The sequence below is a fragment of the Caloenas nicobarica genome, chromosome 1, assembly GCF_036013445.1.
Source record: "Caloenas nicobarica isolate bCalNic1 chromosome 1, bCalNic1.hap1, whole genome shotgun sequence".
Lineage (NCBI taxonomy): Eukaryota > Metazoa > Chordata > Aves > Columbiformes > Columbidae > Caloenas > Caloenas nicobarica.
In genome coordinates this window covers 2,586,359-2,609,058 of record NC_088245.1, presented here as the reverse complement: position 1 = coordinate 2,609,058, position 22,700 = coordinate 2,586,359, and the positions used below count along the sequence as shown (strand labels likewise).

The 22,700-nt window shown below is 42.7% G+C and overlaps 1 protein-coding gene across 1 annotated transcript in view; it reads left to right on the top strand.

The window, feature by feature from the left end:
* Positions 1 to 22,700, top strand: part of EXOC4 (exocyst complex component 4) — a 415,407-nt gene that overhangs the window by 183,714 nt on the left and 208,993 nt on the right. Inside the window, exon 10 of the mRNA XM_065640979.1 lies at positions 13,755 to 13,851. Within this exon, the coding sequence (XP_065497051.1) occupies positions 13,755 to 13,851 (97 nt within the window). The remainder of the gene's footprint in view (positions 1 to 13,754; positions 13,852 to 22,700) is intronic.

Genomic DNA, 22,700 nt, shown 5'->3' with positions numbered 1-22,700 from the left:
ATTTTGGTTGGAAGAGATTCTCAAGATTGAGTCCAACCATAACCCAGCCCTGGCACTGCCCCACGTCCCTGAGAACCTCATGTCCGTCTGTCCAACCCCTCCAGGGATGGTGACTCCAGCACTGCCCTGGGCAGCCTGTTCCAATGCCCCACAGCCCTTTGGGGAAGAAATTGTTCCCCAGATCCAACCTCAACCTCCCCTGGCGCAACTTGAGGCCGTTTCCTCTGCTCCTGGCGCTTGTTCCTGGGGAGCAGAGCCCGACCCCCCTGGCTCCAAGCTCCTTTCAGGCAGGTCAGAGATCAGAAGGTCTCCCCTCAGCTCCTGTTCTCCAGCTGAACCCCCAGCTCCCTCAGCCGCTCCCATCACACTTGTGCTCCAGCCCCTTCCCCAGCTCCGTTCCCTTCTCTCAACTCGCTCCAGCACCTCAAGGCCTTTCTTGAGCCCTGAGGTGATTTTGGTGTCCCTGGCGCGGCCATTTTGTGTGTGAGGTGATCCCGCCACCCCTGGGGCCGCCATTTTGTGCACTGAGGTGATCCCGCCACCCGTGGGGCCGCCATTTTGAGCCCTGAGCTGAGGGGCCCCAAACTGCCCCCAGGATGGGAGGTTTGGCCTCCCCAGTGCCCACCTTGCTGCGGGAGTGAGGATCGGGGCTTCCCTGATACTCGGCACCAGCAAATATTTTCCTTTTTGACGCCCCACAACACATCGCCTTGCCCTAGGAGTACAATACAGGTCTTAAAATTCGGTGGGAGGCGGGAAACCTTTTAGATCTGCAGCTTCTCCTGTGTTGTGGGACCCTTTGTGTTACCGAGACTCACTCTGAATAACACAACTTTTTTTCCTGGGTTATAGTTTTGCTGCTTTTCTCAGTTGTCAGTAGCCCTTGTAGGGGAAAAATGGAGTGGGGGGAACTTCTCTCTCAATACTCTCTCCGTCACATATGGCTTCTGCTTCTGATTTTTCTTGATGAACAGTAGTTTTCAAAGCAAGTTTTGTGGCCGTTTGAAGCGGAGAGGTGAGGACCGCGGCAGAGGGGGACCTCTGAACTCCCTACTCCTCGCAGGTACGGAATGGCTTTAAATCTATTTTTAAAGAGAGAACGAGGGATTTTCAGACTGCAGTTATCGGTGGTAAAACACAGCTTGGAGATCCCCTTGTCCAGGCTTTTCGGTTTTGCTGCAAGAAGCTTCCACACTCAGGGAATGTACTTTGTGACATAGGGGTAGCTTTGGTTCGCGACCGTTCCTCTGCTTTCTTTTAAAATATCTACTTGATGCCAAGTTTAATATTTGCTTTTGCAGTGTCTAGTTGCTCTGTACTAGTGTCTGCACTTCTTGTCATTGGACAAAAGAGCACGTAGTTCTTTTAATTGTGAAATTATAATACAAAGTATTCCAAGATGTAGGCAAGACTCTACCGAGCTAGATAGCTACTGTTGATAAATCCTGAAACACAATGGCAGAACATCTGCGTAATCAGTAAAAACCACAAATTCTTTTTTTTTCTTATTAAGTATAAATATTGAAATCTTGGCTCTTTTAGCCTTATGACTGTTGAATGCTTTTAAATGAAATTTAAATAAGAAAACTGCTCGTGCTTGAGTTGTTTTTTCAACGTGTACCTTTTGAGCTTTTCTTATCCTTGATACCCGAACAGCAGCAGCAACAAGAAGAAAAAATAATTTAAACAACTCTTAAGAAATTTCTGTAAAACAGAGCTCGTTCGAGTTCTTGGTGGTTGTTCAGGAGAAAACTTAAGTTTCATGTCTGTAGAAATGTACAGAAACATATGGAAAAGGACTGGTCATTCTTATTTCTAGAGTTTGTTGTATTAGGTACAGCACGACCCTGACACATCGGCTCCTATGAGATTGGGTTTTATTAAAGTCGTCAGGTTATTCTTCTGCTATCAATGCCTTGGCTTAAGCACCATATTAGGGTCATATCCTAGAATAACAACGTTTCTAAATCCCTTACTGCATTTGAAAGAATTGTGATTAAAGTTCTGGCTGGTTTTCCTGCAATTGCTATTTTTTTTTTTTTTTAATATCTGCTGGGGGTTGAGTTTCTTTCCTTTTTATTGGCACTTGAGTTTTGTTACAGCCCCATGTGATTTTGTGCCAATATCGGTGAAGATCTCGTGTGGGGGGGATGCAGATTTGCATTAAAATGCAAGAAGTAAAAGCTGTAGCAAAAATAACATGGGGTGTAGAATTTCCAGTGTGACTTAATAGCCATGGCGTTGGTTATTTTCTAAAATCTAATTCATCTTTGATTGAATTTCAGGCAAAACAAAGCAAGGAGGATAAAGAGGTGGGGAAACGCATCTAGAAGAGATTATGGATGAACAGGTTGAAAAATGCCGCCTGACAGGTCGTACTCTGAGCAATGCGATAATTTCTGCCGGCGCAGGGAATTGTTTTGTGCATTTTGTGCACTGGCATGGACAATTCATTTTGGTTCCCTTAGGGAAAACCCATGTTATTAGTAGGGATCATTCTGCATATTGCTGGAAAATGAATTAATTCACACTGGTGTGTGCACAGATGAAGAGTATGGATGTTCTTTTGTTGTTATAAATTTATAGCGGCATCATGGTGTAGAATTACCAAGTAGGATTTATTTTACCTTGTTTTACGTGCCAAATTTGAAACATTTTCCAGATTTGTCAAAAGATAGGCAAATTTATCTTCATTAAAACTGGTGCATTCATTAATACATGGAAAACAAGCCGATGGCAGCTGTCTTGGACTGGACGACGGTTCCTCTAGTCCCAGCCATGTACAGTTTTTAAATCCTCAGTTGCCTTCGTCTGTGCTCATGTTCACAAATTCTTTCTGTAGATGTGTACTTCTTGTAGAAGCTGTACAACGTTTCATACAGTTTACTTTATTGTTTCTCATACCAGGCCCATAAGAGGGTTTATAGCAAACCTGCCCCATCTCAGAAGTGGGTGAGTGGACATGGAGAAGCTGATGAAGTTCACCAAGGGCAAGTGTAGGGTCCTGCACCTGGGGAGGAATAACCCCAGGCACCAGTACAGGTTGGGGTGGACCTGCTGGAAAGCAGCTCTGCAGAGATGAACTTGGGAGTTCTGGTCGATAACAGGTTGACCATGAGTCAACAATGTGCTCTTGTGGCCAAGGTCAACAATACCTGGGGTGCGTTAGGAAAAGTGTGACCAGCAGGTGAGGGAGGTTGTTCCTCCCCCTCTGCTCTGCCCTGGTGGGGCCACATCTGGAGTTCGGTGTCCAGCTCTGGGCTCCCCAGTTTGAGAAGGACAAGGAATTACTGGAGGGAGTCCAGCGGTGGGACACAAAGATGATGTGGGGTCTGGAGCATCTTTCTGATGAGGAGACACTGAGAGAGCTGGGGCTGTTCAGCTGGAGAAGCTGAGAGGGGATCTCATCAATGGTTATAAATATCTCCAGGGTGGGTGTCAGAGGATGGACCAGACTCTGTTCAGTGGTGCCCAGCGACAGGATGAGGGGCAACGGGCACAGACTGAAGCACAGGAGGGTCCATCTGAATATGAGGAGAAACTTCTTTCCATTGAGGTGCCAGAGCCTGGACCAGGCTGCCCAGAGAGGCTGTGGAGTCTCCTTCTCTGGAGACATTCAAACCCGCCTGGACACATTCCTGTGTGATCTGCTCTGGTGACCCTGCGTTAGCAGGTGGGTTGGAGTGGATGATCTCCAGAGGTCCCTTCCAACCCCAACCACACCTTGTCCAATGTCACCACGAGCCTAAGGGCTCTCTATGTGAATCTCTGTAACTACCGATTCCTTTGAAAATGCCCGTGAGTTTTTGGGTGTTAAAAAGGAAGATGAAATATGGGAACTTGTAGAGTTAAACAGTTTATAAGAGTATAAAACAACAAATGACTGCATGTCAAGAAATATCTTTGTCTTATTTCACTTGTTTTCTCTGTTCGCTCACAGGGGTTTTTTTTCTTTCTTTCTTTCTTGTGACATTAAAACTGAATAGAAAACATGTCAGGAATATAAAAAATTCAGGTAGGAGCTGTTTGCCACTACAAGGAGATAAAGAAAGCAAGCTTTGAGAAGAAAATAGTTGAGAAGTGAATGCCGTGTGTAAGTAATCACAGCTCATTAGCTCTAGCGTGTTTTCTGGCTTCGGATAAGGGTTTATGCTCCAGCCATGCTTTGGAAGAGCTGACATCTGTACACAGTAGTTTTGGGGAAACCAACAAAATAGTAAATATGCAAGCTGACAAATACATTAATCAAAGTGCCTGCTGCGAGTCATATGGCCTGGGGAAAAAAAATGAAAAAGAGAAAGAAAAGTATGCATTTTAAACAGTTCCCGTACTAAAAGGAGACTTTACGTGGCTGCCACACTGATCAAATGATAAAGTAGAGTTAAATGGAAGCGCAACCTTTTGTACAGCCCATGAGAGTGAAGGCACGCTGCGGATTTTCAAGGCAGATGGAGTGTGAGCAACTAATAAATCAGGTTTTGAAACATTCAAGAGCAACTTATTTAAATGCATATGGTGCTGGATCTCGGACAAGACAGTAAAGGAGAGCGCAAAAGTGTTGGCCATGGGAATGTCAGCAGAACAGTGTGCCTGTGCTACGTGGTTGCATCCAAATTGGCGTCTCGAACTGAAGTCCCGCTATGCGGCAAGTGACGGGTAGGGACAATTGGCCAAAAACAAGCAGGAGAAGCCGTTTTGGGCAGAAATTTCAGGCAGTGATTGGAATAAGTGGCGCGGTCGGCTTGGTAAGTTGGACACGTAACTCTGTGTTAAATGGAAAACTCAAGTCTAAGCATGCATTTAAGAACAGTGAATAAAACCATTGTTTCTTTTTGTCTATGGCATTTCTCAAAATAGCTTTGCCGGCAGAAGGTTGGAGTCACTGTTTCAATTCCCCTCTTGGGAAACTGAAACACAGAAACCTTATCAGGGTCACAAAGCCCATATTGGACCCGTGACTTGAATCCAAATCTGTAACAGTAAAAAAATCTTTCATGAAGTCTGGGTTGCACGATCTACATCAGTTGCCTGTTGGTTTCCAGATTGATTTTTAAGATTTTGATCGCAATGTGTGTTCTCGTGACTGAGAACCTGTATAGAACAAGCCGTGCTGCTGTCATCAGCGCTCTTCCCTCCTTTCCCAGTTTCACACCTGGACAGGATGCGTGATGGTCCAGCCGTCACACTTGACTTCAGTTGGGATTTTTAGATCATTGTGGTGATTGACGTGGTCCCAACCCCACAGCAAACAGGGTTGGTGTTGGTTCAGGTTGGCCAGAGAGGTGGTGGATGAACCATCCCTGGAGACATCCCAGGCCAGGCTGCACGGGGCTCTGAGCAACCTGAGCTGGTGCAGATGTCCCTGCTCATGGCAGGGGGGGCACTGGATGAGCTTTGAAGGTCCTTTCAACCCAAACTATTCTATGATTCTCTGATATTTTGGAAGCTCTGGACTCCTGTGTCCCCTGGCACAGCAGCCCTGTTGCTCCATGAGTCAAACAGAACCAGCGAGGAGCCCTGTCTGGATTTCTGCATTTTTATGTTTCTTCCAGTGAAAGCTCGTTAGGTTGGAAAGCTGCTCCCCAACCCGTGTTGAGGAGCATCACCCCAAATGCTGATCCTGTGAGAATTGCTGAGATTCTTTTTTCACTTAAGGAAATATTACAGAGATGAAACGTGATGTACTTTATAACCTTAAAGGTCAGCTTCCTTAGGTGTTTTTTTTTTCCTTCAGTGACAAGTGATGGACAGACTGGAAACCGGGAACACTCCACTGCCCTTTGGGACAGTTCATCATCTCGCAGAGCCCTCGCCCTCAGGACTGACAGCCAGTATTTTACAAGCAGTTAGCCACCTAATTCCCATTGATTTTTGGGTCTCTTGTAGTGCCGATGTCATCATCTCTGTGATTTCTGTTGATTTTTGGGAGAACCCAGGGGTGCCGATGTGTTTTTAAACATCACTCTCTTACTCCTGATGGTCTGATCTATAAATTCACAGCTGCCACGATTTAAAAAAAAAAAAAGTGTGTGATTGAGAAGCAAACAAGAAATGCAATCTTTCCTCTGTCAGAAACCTTTGCTAAATTGCTTCTGCCCTGAAGTGAGGAAGTAATCAAGTGTTGGCCAGAGCTTATTCTTGTCTATCTTGATAACACGTGCGGTTTTTTTTTTGTGTCTGATGCATCTCACCCATCTCCCTCCTGTTGAGAGAGGGAATAGGAGCCCCATACACCATCTCAATGGGTCACTGCCTGAAAGAACAGCCGTGGGGTGACCTCACCACTGCAGTTCATGGGTGAAAAGGATGGAGGGAACATCCTTGCCATGTAGGAGCAGACAGAACATCTAAAGGAATCCACTAAATGCCACTAGAAGACGAGATGTCTTGTATAGTCTGTGGAATCCTGAAGTGGTGGGTGTTTGAAGGGCTCTCTAAAAGAATTTGTCACATCCACAGGAGGGGAGATTCAGGCCAGGCATGAGGAAGAAGTTTTTGACAGTGAGGGTGGTGAGAGCCTGGCCCAGGTTGGCCAGAGAGGTGGTGGCTGAACCATCCCTGGAGACATCCCAGGCCAGGCTGGACGGGGCTCTGAGCAACCTGAGCTGGTGCAGATGTCCCTGCTCATGGCAGGGGGGGCACTGGGGGAGCTGGGAAGGTCCCTTCCACCCAAACCGCCCTATGATTTGATGATTTTATGAAAGCCAGTGCCAGCACAGCTGTTTGCTGAGCCTGTGATAGAATCCTGCACCGCCCCATGTGGATCCACTAAAGCAGGTATCTTAGAGCAGTTTGGAAAATGGCCAGAATTCAGTTAAGTTTGATGATTCAAGCCATGCAAAAGAATTTGAGAGAAGATCAATTATGTTTGTTTTCTCATAAAAAGAACTTAAATGTGCACGTCGATGCGTCGAATCACTGCCGTGCCTCAGTGTGGTCAAAACAGTACTTGGTGCTCGTGTTATGCTTGGCTTTGTTTAAGGGAGTGCAGTTGTAAGACAATAGAGTCCTAATGTACAGAAATATGAAAAAGCAGGAGACTTCCAGTATAATACCTCATAGTTATTGTTCTGTAACAGCACAGATCAATCACTCTTTCCTGTTGAGCTCCTTTTTGTAGTAACCTGCTTTGTCCTCTTTGGAAAGCTTTTGCTTTCTTCCCTTTCATGTAAATGAAAATTTGTTTTTCCACACCTTGAAGACAGTACACAGGTAATAACTACATGTTGTTGATCTCCACATAACCAAGAATTTTTGGGAAGGACTGTAACATCTAAACTGGTTTCTTTTCTCTGAAAGTTTCCTCCGAGTCGAGGAGGTGACATTGATTTCCAAGGTGTGTTGATTGCTTGATTGTTGTGGTTTCAAAGCCTTTATTGTGGTTTCAAAGCCTTTATTCTTTTTGCGGATGCATAGATTAACGTGAAGTGGCTCACTAGAAAAGGCACTTTGATCACAGAATCGTTCACTACGCGCTGGAACCTGTTCAGCTGAAAAGTTTTGCTGTTGCGGAGAGACTGATAATGTTGTCCTGTGCTAATGAGGACGGGGAAAGAGCAAACAGGGGTTTGCCCACAATCCTTATGGTTTTCAGGTTCTTGCTTTGAGACCACATTGATATCTATTACATGTTTTGGAAAGGGATTTACTTATTAGCCAATTATCTTTGTGTCTGATTTTTTTTTTTAATGTGATAGGATTTAAAGTGTATCTGGGCTGAGGATGAAGTGTGTAAAGACAGATATAGCTCCTAAACGATTAGGTGATGCATTATGGTGCTCTGAACTGACAACATAAGAATTCCCACCTTTTAAAAATAGTCCTCTTAGAGACAGGGAGAGCTTTGCTTACGTTGTTATTAAAAAAGAAATTACTTTATTACTTATTATGATTTTTAAAGGTGCGAGGAGCCTCTTACAAGATGCTGAGCTACCTTGGTTTGGGTTGGAAAGGACCTTCAAGGGTTGGACTAGATGACCTGTGAAGATCCCTTCCAACCAAGGTTTTCTGTGATTCTAAGATTCTCTTCTCTGATGCCTTCATGTCCTTCAAAGAACAGATCAAGAGAAGGGAGTAGTGTGTGGTTCCTCTTTCAATGTGATGTTGAAGAGTAAAAACTTCCATATAAATCTTGGACCTTTATGGAGAAAATTGTTTCAATAAAAACAAAGAAACAAAAACAAACGAAAAACCCCAGAACAAATCAAAACTAAACAAAACCCGCTAGGATAAGGAAATACAAACACTGTTATCATCTCTGTTCTTTTGTGGTTTTCTTTGTGGGTTTTTTTTGGCGTCTTGTTTTTCAATTTAGTGGTAGAGGAGTTATTAATATCTGGATAAATGAAGAAATCACAGGATGTCTCAGCGTGATGTTTCTTTATGAAGTAGGATCAAGCTTTTTCTGCAGACCTGGCACTCCTTGGTTACAGACAGTAACCAGCATTACACTAATTGCAAAATTATGGATCGGTAAACTCCTTGCAGTGTGTTCCAGGGTTTTGTCTTTAAACAAGGAGCCCCAATTTGTGCGATGGGATTTATCCAACCAGGTTTATCTTCGGTACTGTTTCAGTACACAGAATAAATATAGTTATACCAAGAAGTTTAATTCATTTACGAAGCACCCTGAGATGATTTCTGAAGAATGTGAATCCTTAGCATTCCCATCATGTGCTTCAGGATGTTTTCCATACTGAATAAATGAGCAAAGTCCAGGTGGATCTCAAATTGTGGTGAGCAGCTTTGAACCTGAGCAACCTCACGGTGTGAATTTTGGGGTTGTCCTGTGCAGGGACAGGAGTTGGACTCGATGATCCTTGTGGGTTCTTCCAACTCAGGACATTCTGTGATTCTATGATTCACAGCAGAAGAAACTCCCACTTTTTTCTGGAAGGTCCCTTCAGGGACAAGAAATCTTCCGAGACCTGCTCTGTGTGTAGGTAGCAGGGTGTTAACAATAAACCTGGGAGATGTTAATCATTTTTTATATTTTTTAATAATAATTTATATTTTTTAAATATTAGGCAGTATGGAAAACTTGCAGCCCTCTGAACGTTTGTTCAGACTTTAAAATGAGTGTGGAGATTCTGGCTTTCTTGGTAATCTGATGCTTTTCCGTATTGAAGCGAGACATTTTCGGCTTCATTTCAGAAACGTTCCGCTGTGTTCCTAATGGCCACGTCTCTGACTCCCACTTGCAGCGACGTTCCGGTGGGCACAGCGTGAGCGTGTCATTAACTGCCTGACAAATTTCCCTTCACCCCCAAGTTTTTCTTTTTCTTTTTTGGTCTCATAATTTATTACTAGACAGATTAAATCTCTAAGCTGCTGCTCTTAAGAAGGAACCGCTGCAACAATTGTGCTTCGACAGCTGTGGAAGTTTGGGGTTTTTTTCCTCTTATGGCTGTTATATTTTTCTTGCTGTACACTAAAGGGAAAAAAAAACCAAACCCTGCCACCCAGATGAAAGATTTCTGTAGTGCGGCATTGCTGAAGCGATGATGTGGACTCGATCTAGATGTGATTGGAGTCCTGTGTACATCGGGATGTCGTACATCGGTGAGCACGGCTGGTTACTTCCATAGTCGGTGCCTATGGGGCTGTCACGGCAGTCAAGTTGAGCACTTAGAGTTGAAAATCTTCAGTGCTCACTGGGAATTAGGCTTTACAGCTCCTTTTCCCTAATAACACGGTTAGTTTTCATCCTTCAAGTCTGTTCATGTGTGTCTGAGAGGGGATCTCATCAATGGTTATAAATATCTCCAGGGTGGGTGTCAGAGGATGGACCAGACTCTGTTCAGTGGTGCCCAACGACAGGATGAGGGGCAACGGGCACAGACTGAAGCACAGGAGGGTCCATCTGAATATGAGGAGAAACTTCTTTCCTTTGAGGTGCCAGAGCCTGGACCAGGCTGCCCAGAGAGGTTGTGGAGTCTCCTTCTCTGGAGACATTCAAACCCGCCTGGACACATTCCTGTGTGATCTGCTCTGGTGACCCTGCGTTAGCAGGTGGGTTGGACTGGGTGATCTCCAGAGGTCCCTTCCAACCCCAACCACCCTGTGATTCTGTATGTGGCGTGTGTTTGGGACAGCCCAACAGTCCAGAATTTACATGCTTGGCTCTTGTTTGAGAGACTGTGCAAACTGCCTCTCCGATAATCATCTTCATAACGGCAAAACAAAACACAAAACCAGGCATTTTTTCTGCTCTTCCTTCATCTCCTGCGTGTTTTCTGTGGAGCTGCTTGGTGTTGTTTCTTTGGATGATCATTCCCCTCCCTGAAAGAAATGCTCTTGATAGGAGTCATTAAGGGTGAAGGGATATTCCTGGTGTATTTTTAGGGAGGTGTCTATTGGGTCTCCAGCGTAATGATTCATCTGCAGTGGAGGGATCATATTGGCTGGTCAAAGTAGATCCACATTTCAGACCTCCATGCAGGTCTTGGGTATCGTAAGCTCTCTCCTGCTCCAGTCTGGGCAATCGTAACAAAATTACTGGCTTGTAAGTGGTGGTAAATTGCAGCATTTGCTAGTCTGTGCTTATGCTGCGGCTTAATTTGGGGTCCGCAGAGGTACGATGGCAGCGCTGGGAGAGGCGAAGGCAAGAGCTGTTGCATTGGTGGGTAGTTATTGGTATGTACGAGGCATCATCAGGAATAAGATTTACATCTCAGTATGTTTTTCAAGGTAAAATATTTAAATGCAAACAAAATTACTCTTCCTTGTAGCTTACACCTACATGCAGAGCATTCGTTATTATTAATCAAAAGCTAAGAGTGGAAAAGACAGAAAAAAGCATATTTTTCTCTCAGTGCCGGTGTTCTGTTCTTCTCAAATCTCGCATAATATGGCCAACCAGATAAGACAGATTGTTTTATTCCTCGCTGCGGAGTTCATCCCAGTCAATAATATTGATTAGCGCAGGGTGACTTGCTGTAACAAGAATAACACCCCTTTCTTAATTTGAGCCTGTATTTCCTAGTTCATGCCTCAGTAGTTCATGCTTGGATGGATTCTTCAATAAATCAGTTAAGGCACAGACCCCACTGGAAATTGCAGGGTCTGACATCAATAGGGGAAATGAATAATTTTCTTTCCCTCGAAGCTGCGCCTCTTTTTTTCCACATTTAAACTGTCACGTTGTACAAGTTAACTTTCTAAAACGCAAAATTAAATTCCTAAACTTTTTTTTTCTTTTTTTAAGAGCTGCCTCTCTCTTTTGGGGACATTGTTCTTGTATTGAGGCAGGCGGATGCCAGGGTCAAAAAAATGGAATAATCTGATGGCGTTGTTTTGATTTCAAGTACTTTGTCATTTTCCTGCCTATAAAGCTATCGTAATAATGTGATTAGGTTCTGTATTTATTATTATTCAATCATTAGAGTTCATGTGCAGAATGAAAAGGACTTGATAACATTTGGGATATGACTTTGCCCAGGTTTCTATTTGTGGTTATTTGAGGGTTATGACTTTGCCCAAGTTTCTATTTGTGGTTATTTGCCCAAAACAGCACTTGATAGGGTTATTTATCGGATGATACCAGCAAGATGATGGTGTGTGCTTTGTAACAAGGGAGAATGACCAAAATACAGGGGATTATGTGCTGAATTGCTGCTAATTTCAGATTTTTTTTTTCTAATGCTGTTATTTGCTTATGTCTGAGGCATCTGGCCTGTTCTAAAAATGTTTTCTTTTGCAAGAGTAACAAATGGACTTGGTTGCATTAGGAGACACAAGGGTTTACACTGAGATTTGCCATAGTCCCTTTTTTCTTTCTCAATATCCTAATTTAAAGTATTTTGGTGTTAGGAGCTGCCCATGGAAGTAACTGTGGTTCAGATTAATGGCCTGTGCAAGTCGTTTTCATGCCGAAGTCCTGCAGTCTGGACCTGAGGTGTCTCAATAACGTGCTCTGAGCTTGTGTTTCACTGCCAAGGACTCTGCCACACTCAACAGGTTTATTTTACACGTAGCTGAGAGCCCGTTTTTATGTGACAGAGACGTTATAAGACTAGGACATTATAAGACTCTGTGTAGGACGTGGACTCCTGAGAGACTCAGTAGTGTTAAATGTAGTAAATAATTTAAAATGTCATGTCACTGGCAGTCAAAACCGAGCTGCCTTCCAAGGTATTGAAGTGCTGCTCCTGACGCATGATGTGCTTCAAAATGCATTGGATCCACACGGCCAAGACCGTGGGTGTTTATTAGAATCACAGAATGTCCTGAGTTGGAAGGGACCCACAAGGACCATCGAGTCCAACTCCTGTCCCTGCACTGGACAACCCCACAGGTCACACCGTGTGTCTGAGGACATTGTCCAGTCTCTTCTTGAACACTGTCAGGTTGGGGCCGTGACACCTCCCTGGGGAGCCTGTTCAGTGTCCAGCACCCTCTAGGGGAAGAACATTTTCCTAATGTCCAACTTGAACCTCCCCTGGCACATCTTCCTGCCATTCCCTGGGGTTCTGTCACTGGTCACTAAAGAGAAGAGCTCAGCCCTGTCCCTCCTGCTCCCCTTGTGAGGAAGCTGCAGCCCCATGAGCTCTGCCCTCAGTCTCCTCTTCTCCAGGCTGAACAAACCCAGTGACTTCAGCTACTCCTCATACAGCTTCCCCTCCAAACCCTTCACCAACTTCGTAGCCTCCTCTGGACACTCTCCAGTATCTTTATCTCCTTTTTCTCCTGTGTCCCCAGCCCTGCACACAGTGGATGCTCCAGGTGAGGCCGCCCCAGCGCAGGGCAGAGCGGGACCATCCCCTCCCTGCCCAGCCTGGTACACGATGTGAAGGCCATTGTGTTTGCTTTTGAGAAGGGATAATTCAAGTGTGTGCTCATGTGCCAGTTACGAGCTCTTAGCTTGCCTTTGTGCTCCAGGTTGTTCAGCCTGGAGAACAGGAGCTGAGGGGAGACCTTCTGATCTCTGACCTGCCTGAAAGGAGCTTGGAGCCAGGGGGGGTCGGGCTCTGCTCCCCAGGAACAAGCGCCAGGAGCAGAGGAAACGGCCTCAAGTTGCGCCAGGGGAGGGTGAGGTTGGATCTGGGGAACAATTTCTTCCCCCAAGGGCTGTGGGGCATTGGAACAGGCTGCCCAGGGCAGTGCTGGAGTCACCATCCCTGGAGGGGTTGGACAGACACGGAGATGAGGTTCTCAGGGACACGGGTTAGTGACAGTGTTGGGTTATTGTTTGGACTTGATGATATTGAGGGTTTCTTCCAACCAAAATGATTCCGTGATTCTATTAAAGCTGCTAAAGTCACGGAAATTTCAGGCTGGAGGTCCCTGTTTGGCAGCGGGGCGATGCTTTGAAGAACCGTGACGCCCAAGTCTCTTAATGGTATCTGCTCATCGCTCATCTGTGTGGTGGGTATCGTGTTAGCAGCTCCAGTCCAGCATGTGAGACTTCAGCCCAACTGGGAAATTCGTCTGACTGGAAAACTCTTCTGCAATTGAAACTGCGTCCTGTGCTGTAGGAGACCTGCACTTCCTGGTCTTTCTGCAATAGTGTTGTTAACTTTGGAAAGAGAAGCCTAAAATAATGTATAAATTATGTGTATTGTTCTTATTGCATTAGGAGTGATTTCTCTGAGCACAAAGAGGATAGTAAAGAGCGTATCTGCACATTAATTACTGATCTTTCACCAGGAATGAAGCATTTACAGACAGGCCTAAATGCTTAATTATCACTTGCTATCTAAAATTCAAGGGGTGTTCAGGTTCTGTTAGACAACTTGTTTCATGGTGTTTTCCAGGAGGACCGGATGATAACTTAATTGAAGGTGGTGGATCCAAGTTTGTGTGCAAACCAGGAGCCAGAAACATCACCATCATCTTTCATCCCCTCCTCAGGTAAGACTTTCTATGTATTTCTACAAATGCAAATAACTACAATAAGTAGAATTAGCCTCCTTTTTTTTATATGGCCACATTGCCGCTTCTGAGATAACATCCCACAGCAGTGAGCTTGCTGTAAAGTTGTTGATGTGCACACATGTAAAAATTTATCACTAGTTGAGCTTGTTGCTGATGCTATTTAATCTTTTTTCAAAATTAACTAGTGCACCAAGTAGGATTGCTTGCCAGGGTGACCCGTTTTCATTGAACAGTGTAATTTATTATTGACCCAAGCTGGGAAAAGTTTAGTCACAGCCTGTCACGATTTTTTTTATCACTGACTGTCCATTATGCTTATTAAAAAGTCAGAAGGATACTTTATGAACTGCAAGGTAAGTTCGTTCTTTGATAAAACAAGTATGGTCTGTGGGCTGCAAATTAAACGCCTGATCTGAAGTTCTGTGCCAATTACTAATATCTTAGAAATTCACAGCTCGTCGAGAACTGCTGGAACTTTAAACAGAGCAAGTCTATAATAAGCCTCTCCTCACCAAGTCTCTCACCTCTGATACTTTAATTTTGCTCTTTTTACTTTGCAGTCTCGTGGATCATCATCTTAGTTTTGCTGGAATTAAATAATACGATGTTTTTCTCGTTTCGCATCAATCTTCCACCTCTGCTTTTTCCTTGCAGGGTTTTCCTTTATTGTCAGATGTGTCCTTTTCTATTATTCAGTGCTAGCACCTTTAGAGAGCATTTCCCGCCTTGGCTCTGTTTGTATTAATCACTATCATGAGTCACTTAGGCAACAGGGCATGTTTTGCTGGTGCTAAAAACAAGCAGTAATAAAATAGTAATAAAAAGTAATTGGAATCTGATCCCCAGATGAAGAAATATTCTGACTGTTATCTCGGTAGCTGAGAACTGTGGTCATTTGTGGCTCCTCAGAACTTAAAAATGCAGAGGAAAAATGTGTAAATTCCTCCAAATTTAAATTTATGGTCTCATGACACTAGATATTGGAATAATCTTGAGAACAGCACCTGCTGCGAGGACATGTTAAAATTTGTTACGTTTTTTCAGCTCTTTCCTTGAAAAAAGGGTCGTGTATATTGTACACTCGTCATTTATTGCTAGATGCCCATAATTAAATAGATAATTTCGTAGACATATTTTGGTTCAACCCCTCTCTCTTTTAAAATGGAAGAAATGTACTAAAAATAAATTTGCTAGAGCAGAATTGATAGGTTTTGGCCATTTTATTATAAGAAAAGCTGGACAATGCTTAAGATGCAATGACTGCTATAACATGGACTTCAGTCTGTTCATCTTTAATGAATTTACAGGCTTTTTTCAAGCACAGAGAAGGGTGGTGATGCTCTTATTTTTATTGATGAGGTACTTCACATTGATTTAGAAACCGGTGAAAATACTTCTGTCTTTCTCTCTGCCTTCCTGCTTAATTTCTCCCCCCTTTTTGCCATCCAAGTCAAACACGAGTGCTCTGCTTTAAATAGCACTTCTCACAAACACTTCACTTTCATTACCAGCTTGCAAGGTAGGCAGTAGAAATAATTTCCTCCATAAAAAATAATTGCATCAAGATTAAGGTATCTGCGTACAATATATTTTTCGTGCCAACCATCTGCAACATCTTAACTTCCTGGCTTCGAGTAGTTCATCAATAACTGTGTGAAGAAAAAGAAAATACTCAGTGACCCGGCTTAACACTTTTCTCACTGTAGCGCAGGGTGAGTTTGGGTGTAGATGAAAAATTTAGAAACTATTTTAGTGTGATTTTTACCTACTTTAATGATTAACAGAGTAAATGTGCGAGTCCTCAGTATCTTAGATTTAACTCATCCTCAACTTTATCGTTATGCATGATGCAGCGTATCGGGGTTGACCATAAGACTCCATTTCTTTTACTGATAATAATTCTATACAGGGAATTCTGTTCCTCATGAGAGTCAATGGCAAACTGGCTTTACCCATTGACTCCTGTTAAAATTGGCTGTATGATGCTGGCTGTGGCTGTAAAATGCTGAATATGGATTTGCTAAAATATTGATGTTTGCAATAATTTCTAGCACATCATCTTATTTGTGCGTTCCTTGTTGGCTGTATCTTTGTCACCCTTTTCTAGACATTGTCGTATGAAGTGTCAAGCTCTTGAGGTGTGAAGTTTTCACTTGCTGGATTTTTCATTTGTTCTCGAGGTTCTTTATGGCCTGCCCAAGTCATCTTTCATCAATGCCACTTGTACAGGCTTCAAATGAATCTGGTTTGAATTCAGAATGATCAATATTTTATTTAGAAGGGTGTTTGTTTTTTTTTCTTTTATCAAGTTCACATAAATATGTCAACAGAAAAGTTTTAGCACGGTATGGGCCAGCTGATTTTATTATGAGTTGAGTGCTTCTAAAAATATTGAGCTAACTGGACCACCGAGAAACCAGACATTGGTGTGATGATTTACAGCCGCAGCATCGCATTAAGTGATGGCTTTGAAGTATAATTCGGCATAGTGATGTTTGCTGGACACTTGGAACTGGAGCATTCATATTCATCAGTCTGAATTTCTCTCTCTTGCAGTAATGATCTGAAAAGTGTCACTGTTTATCACATTAGAGTTGCACAATCGCAATATTAAGCTTACTGGTTCTAATAGCCTTTTTTTTTTTGATCTTTTCTAAATTACAAATTGAGGCTAAGCTTGATTGCTGATCCTTTTGAAGAACACAGAGTCAAGAGGCTTCCAGGAGCTGTAAATTAACCGTCATGTCTCCAATAACCTAAGTTTGTTTAGAGAAACTCTTAACTTGAAACCATGGAGAGTGTAAGGGCAAATACATACAAATGGTTTTCAAAGTCTTCCTTGAATTCATTTAGAGCAACGCGCCAGAGTTGGGAAGTGAGACGTTACATCGTTTGGGATGCGGGTCCCTAATTTCCATTAGGACAACTGAGATGCTCCAAGCCCCAGATTAATTACCAGGACTTAATGACACCACCACACACGTAATAAATGAATAGTGAATTCTTGGAAGACAAGCGAGTATTCTAGCAGAGATGATGCCTGGGAATAGATTTTGCTAACTACATATGAAAACTAATTGCACTGCCAAATTGAAGAGCAATACACATCTGATTTTCCTTAATTATATATTGTGGGAGGCAGCAAAGTATAAAAGTTTCCCAAAGAGTCCAGTTGCTTTCTTCACCCTTGGCTGCTCACCAGCATCTGCTTGGATCGGGAAAGCACTGGTGTTACTGGTTTGTGGACTGACGTCTCCTGTTGGAGGAAGGAAACGTGCGGGATTAATACCAAAGCTCTTACGCTGTGGAATATCGAACAGCCTGAGTGATGTCTGTTGTAACATTTGTTCCGTGGGGATTTTTTTTTTTTTGGTTGTTTATTTGTTTCAGCTGGCATTTGAAAGGCACTTGGCTCTTCAGGGTAATAATCATTTTACATATGCTTTATAGAGTATGTTTATTACCAGACAATTGAAGAACAGATGTCTGCAGTCTTGAGGCTTTAAGGGGGTGGGACTGGAGATGCAGAGATGATGGCGTTTGGAATCGTGAAAGCGTCGCTGATGCTAACCGGGTTGAACATGGTTTGGATATCGGGTATTAAAGCCACGAGGGCATCCATTTATTAATATCAGCCACACTTCATTAAGATCAAGCAGCAATTAAAAGGCTTGTAGGATGGAAGAGAAAGCAAAGTGTTCATTGATTCGGAAGAAGAAGTCGCTTCTAAGCGGGGTTGTGTCCTTGCGAAGAAGTGGTCGGGAGAGGCTGAGTTAACTTGGCAGGTTCTACCGCTCGATCGAACGGGCAGAGTCTGTCTTGGGGGATCCCCCTTTGCCGGGTGGGAAGAACAAAGTGTCCGGGATGTTGTACACACTGCCTTTGGTTTCAAAGTCTGCAGAGCAAGAAAATGAATAAAAACCCAAGTGTCATTGTATTAGAGTACCAAAAAGTAAAAAAAGATTCGACTCTGCTGATGTTGTTTGAGGTGCAAAGACTAAATTTTAGTGCTCCGCTGTGTGTGTGGTCAAAGGCACGGAAAAGTTTGCTCGTTGTTGGTGTTTTGGATTGATCAGAGTCGAGGGGGGAAGAGCAGGTAATAATTTGACATTTTAATTTAACAATTAAATGATAACATTAATTTATACTGGTCTCCATCATTTAAAGCAGAAGGCTTTTCACTTGATAGCATTTTTGGAATTTCCCATTTCTTCCAGTTATGTTAACGCTAATGAAAGAGCGATTGCTCTTTTCATAAATGAAATAACTGCTTTAGGGAATAATCAAGGAGGACAGTCATTTACTTTTGCTGCCTATTGATATCTGTGTGTTCTTCACCAACTACAATCAGCTCTGAACTGCTCAAGGTTCATTTTCAACCTGTCCCTGGGAGGGAGGTGCACAACATACAGAATACGTACGTACACGCAGGTACATATGTATTAGCAGTGATGTTTTAGCTTTCCATGCTTTGGGAATAATCGGGTCAAACTTCTGTTTAATTCAGGATATGTCAAGGTAAAAGGTTCTCTATGCAGAGTTTAAATCCTCTGTTTCTTTTGGAAATGTGGGGAGGGGATGGCAAAGTCATCGTGGGTTCCTATGGGACATCCGAGTCCTTTGGTCTTTGCAAACACCAAGTGCTGCTGCAGCCGAGTGCTGTTCGTAACTACGAAACTGTAATTCATACAGAACTATGGATATAACTAAGAACCTTGCTGACAATCCCTTTCATTAGCTTATTCGTACAGCTAGTGTAATAATAAACAACTAATTTGATTTTAAAATATGCCGTAATATCTTGTAGTTGTGTACTATAAAATTAATATTTGACAATATGGGGGGGTGTTATTTGGGAAGCAAAAGGAATGTGAAAATTAGATATAGTTTGTTAGTTACGTTTAGTATGTTTAGACTATGATTCCAAGTATGTTAAGAAAAATATGTGGTATTTTAGCAGTCTAAGGGGTGTATATTATTATTGAAGTAGAAGGAAAACGTCAAATAATCCTCGGGTGCAGATAATGCTAAATAATGAGAGCTGATGTTTTTACCTTTTGATAATCAAACCTAAAATACTTGATTTAGAGAAATCAATAAAACCGACTCAAGCTGGCAGATGGAATTTATAATATTGACTACTTAAAGTTTGTGCTTCAGATTGCATAATGTTCAGGGGACAAGGGGCTATGTAAAAAAAAAAAAAAAAAAAAAAAAGAAAAAAAAAAAAGGTCTGAGATGCTGTTACGCATGCAGGAAAACATTCTTTGCAAACTTTTAAAGTCACTGACCCCTTAAAAATATAACCATCCGGATTCCATGAGTGCTGTTTTTTAAGTCTTCCATTCAGACATAGCCCTTATCTTCAAAGAGGGTGAAAAAATGTCATTTAGTTAATCTAAAACTTGCTTTTGCAAGGCAGGAGTATCTTCCCTTTAGAGAGGGGATGGTGCCTCCATGGTGGGACGAGACAAACGGGGCTCAAACCGGCACATCTGGACTCTTGCCCATCACACCGCTACCCGGAGCCACCGCGATGCTTCATGTTCCCATCTTTATTTTGGAGCCGTTAACGCTCATCCTTGAACGTGACAGATGCTTGACGCAACTTTTCATACACTCGCTGTTTACTTCAGTTGACCTGAATCGAAATTTTAAGGGAGCAGTTTGACACCCACCTACTGATTTTTTTTTTTTTTTTTTTAATTTTTTGTTTTCCTCCCCCAGTTTAATGAGTGTTTAGAAGACATTCAGTTAACGAGTCCCTTGCCATTGACATTTAGTACTTTGTATCTGTCAGTAGCGGGAATGAATGTTTCTTGCAGGCGAATCCGAACTCTTTTTCTCTTTGACAAGCTCTCGTAAAGTCGGCGGCGCTGAATTATAAAGACACATTTCAGAGAAGCTTCTTGTTGTGACACTGCTACGAAAAGGTTTAGTTCTGACTGAGGCCACTGCCGAAACAGGGCACACGCATGGGAAAGGGATGGGGAATAACTTCACATTTTGTTCCTTTTTTTTTCTTTTTTCTTTCCCCCCACGACATTTTATGAGAACTGACAGTCTTACTGTGTGTGTCTGATGAAAGATGACAGTTTCTAAAAACCTTAAGGTAAGGCTGTTCATTTTCGATGACAGAAAATAAAGCAATCCTCTCCCCCCACCTCCCACACAAACAAAAACCCTCGCACGCCAAAAGACCTCTTAATACGTGATGCATTGATTTTATATTGTCTGTCAGAGAATGTGCTCCGGCAGATCAGTCAAGTTTGGAGTTTTCAAACATGCTTCATCCATACGGGAAATCAACAGCCTGTCAAAAATTTCACATGTCTCCAGCTCCTCCTTTCCTTTGGTTGAAATACAACCTGAAGGAATGTAGAAATTTTGACATTTGCAAGAACTTACGCTGAATAGCTGAGAACAGCGTTAATTCCATGATAATGAGTTACCTCTAACCCGTATTCTGTTCATCAAGCCTACAAAGTAGTTCTAGCTCATTAATGAACACGCTGCTTAAGTTTAGTTCTAACATTTAACTCATCTTCTCATGGAGCGGGAATAAGGTTCCCCGTATTGCTGAACTTACTGTAGTGTAAAGCAGATTTTTGATGTCATCAGAGTTTTCAGTGACTTATTTATTTGTTTTGAATATTGCATCACGAGACCCAAATTATATCATAGAATAGGATGGTTCCAAGTGGAAGGGACCTACGATGCTCGTCTAGTCCAGCTGCCTGACCACTCCAGGGCTGACCAAAAATTAAAGTGTGTTGTTAAGGGCATTGGCCAAATGCCACCCAAAACCCGACAGATTTGGGGCATCAACCACCCCTCTGTGAAGCCAGTTCCAGTGTTTGACCATTCTCTGTGTAAAGAAATGCTTCCTAATGTCCGGTCTAAACCTCCTCGGGTGCAGCTTTGAGCCATTCCCACATAGAATCACAGAATGTCCTGAGTTGGAAGGGACCCACAAGGACCATCGAGTCCAACTCCTGTCCCTGCACAGGACAACCCCACAGTTCACACCATGTGTCTTGAGGACGTTGTCCAGTCTTTTCTTGGGTACTGACAGGCTTGAAGAGCTCAGCACCTTCCTCTCCATGTCCCCTCCTCAGGAAGCTGTAAAGACCATGAGGTCGCCTGTCAGCCTCCATCTCTCCAAACGAGACAAATCCAGAGTCCTCAGCTGCTCCTCACAGGACATTCCTGCAGCCGTTTCACCAGCTTTGTTGTCCTTCTCTGGACATGTCCAAGGACCTTCACATCCTTCTTGATTTGTGAGGCCCAGAACTGCACTGAGTACTCAGGGTGAGACCACACCAATGCTAAATACAGTGGGAATGACAGGATGGTTGGGGTTGGAAGGGACCTCTGGAGATCATCCAATCCTGCTAAAGCAGGGTCACCAGAGCAGATCACACAGGAATGTGTCCAGGCGGGTTTGAATGTCTCCAGAGAAGGAGACTCCACAACCTCCCTGGGCAGCCTGGTCCAGGCTCTGGCACCTCAAAGGAAAGAAGTTTCTCCTCATATTCAGATGGACCCTCCTGTGTTTCAGTCTTTGTTATTTTCCTTTCTTCTTATTATTTTGTTTTTAATTTTTCCCTTTTTTTTGTTTTTTTTCCCCACCAGAAGCCTGAAAATTGTGATACTCAAAAACCTGTTGCTCTGAAAATCCTGTAGCAGAGCTGGAAAGGAAGAATGGATCCATTTATTTAATCTAACCATCTGAAGTATGAAACAGCTTTATCTTAGGATTCTTTAAGGAGCTCGAGTTACACACTGAGATCCACATTTAATGCCTTGGCTTATCAGATGCCATAAATCTCTTCAGTCAGAACAGGAAATTCCCCCATGCAGGAGCTGGTGTCTTTCTAGCAGCTCAGTTGGCATTGGGGAATGAACTAAATATGAGCTAAAACTTGCTTTAATAGCACCAGCTTTAATTTCAAATATAGCAAGTACTACTCTGCTGAAAAAAAAAATCTGCAACATAAAAATTCACAAGGCAAAAATAGAAAAGCGTCCTTCGTTTTCATTGTGGAAGAAAAGGGAAAGAAAAAACCAGACAAATTCTAAGTTTCTAATCTAAGCTGTTCAGAAATACGGTACTGAGGGTTTTCCCTGCATATAATAGGGGGAAATCCAAGGATGAAAACTCAGGGTGGCTTAAGTCCAAGTTACAGTACCATGATCCTGAAAAATTTTGGAGAGTGTGTACGGTGACTTTCATAGAGCTTTATGAATTTTTGATTGAAATACAGGAGAGCTGTTGCTTGATGAGAACAAAAAAAGGTGATTTCTGTATTTTGTATTTGCTGTTAAAAGCAAAAATATAAAGCCCAGGATGACAGTGCTTTGGGGGCTCTGTTTCCCCATTTGAAAGGAAAGGTATCTTGGTTTATTATTATTATTTACATAAATGTTGTCTTGTTTAAGTAAAGAATCTTCTGGGTAGGTCCTTTGGTAGTGAACTGGAATTCCCTTAGCAATGGACTATTCTTGTCGGACTCTCTGCTTTGGTTTTTAGCTAGATTATTCTTGCTGGGATTTTGCAAAGCTATTTGAAACCTTATGTACAATTTAAAATTTTGTAATTTGGAGAATCTTGGCTGTTATCCCAGTTAGAGCAAGGAGGTGAATTTCAGTCTCTTCCAGGGATACTAAAAGGGAAAAGAGATTTTCAACTATTTAAATTTCATCTGTGATTTCAGAGAGTGAAATCCTAAGTGCTTATTTCAACTATTACTCTCTTCAGTTTGCTGAACAGAGCTAAAAACTATGGGTTTGAGGTTACTTCACCAGTAAGCTGTATTTTGCTA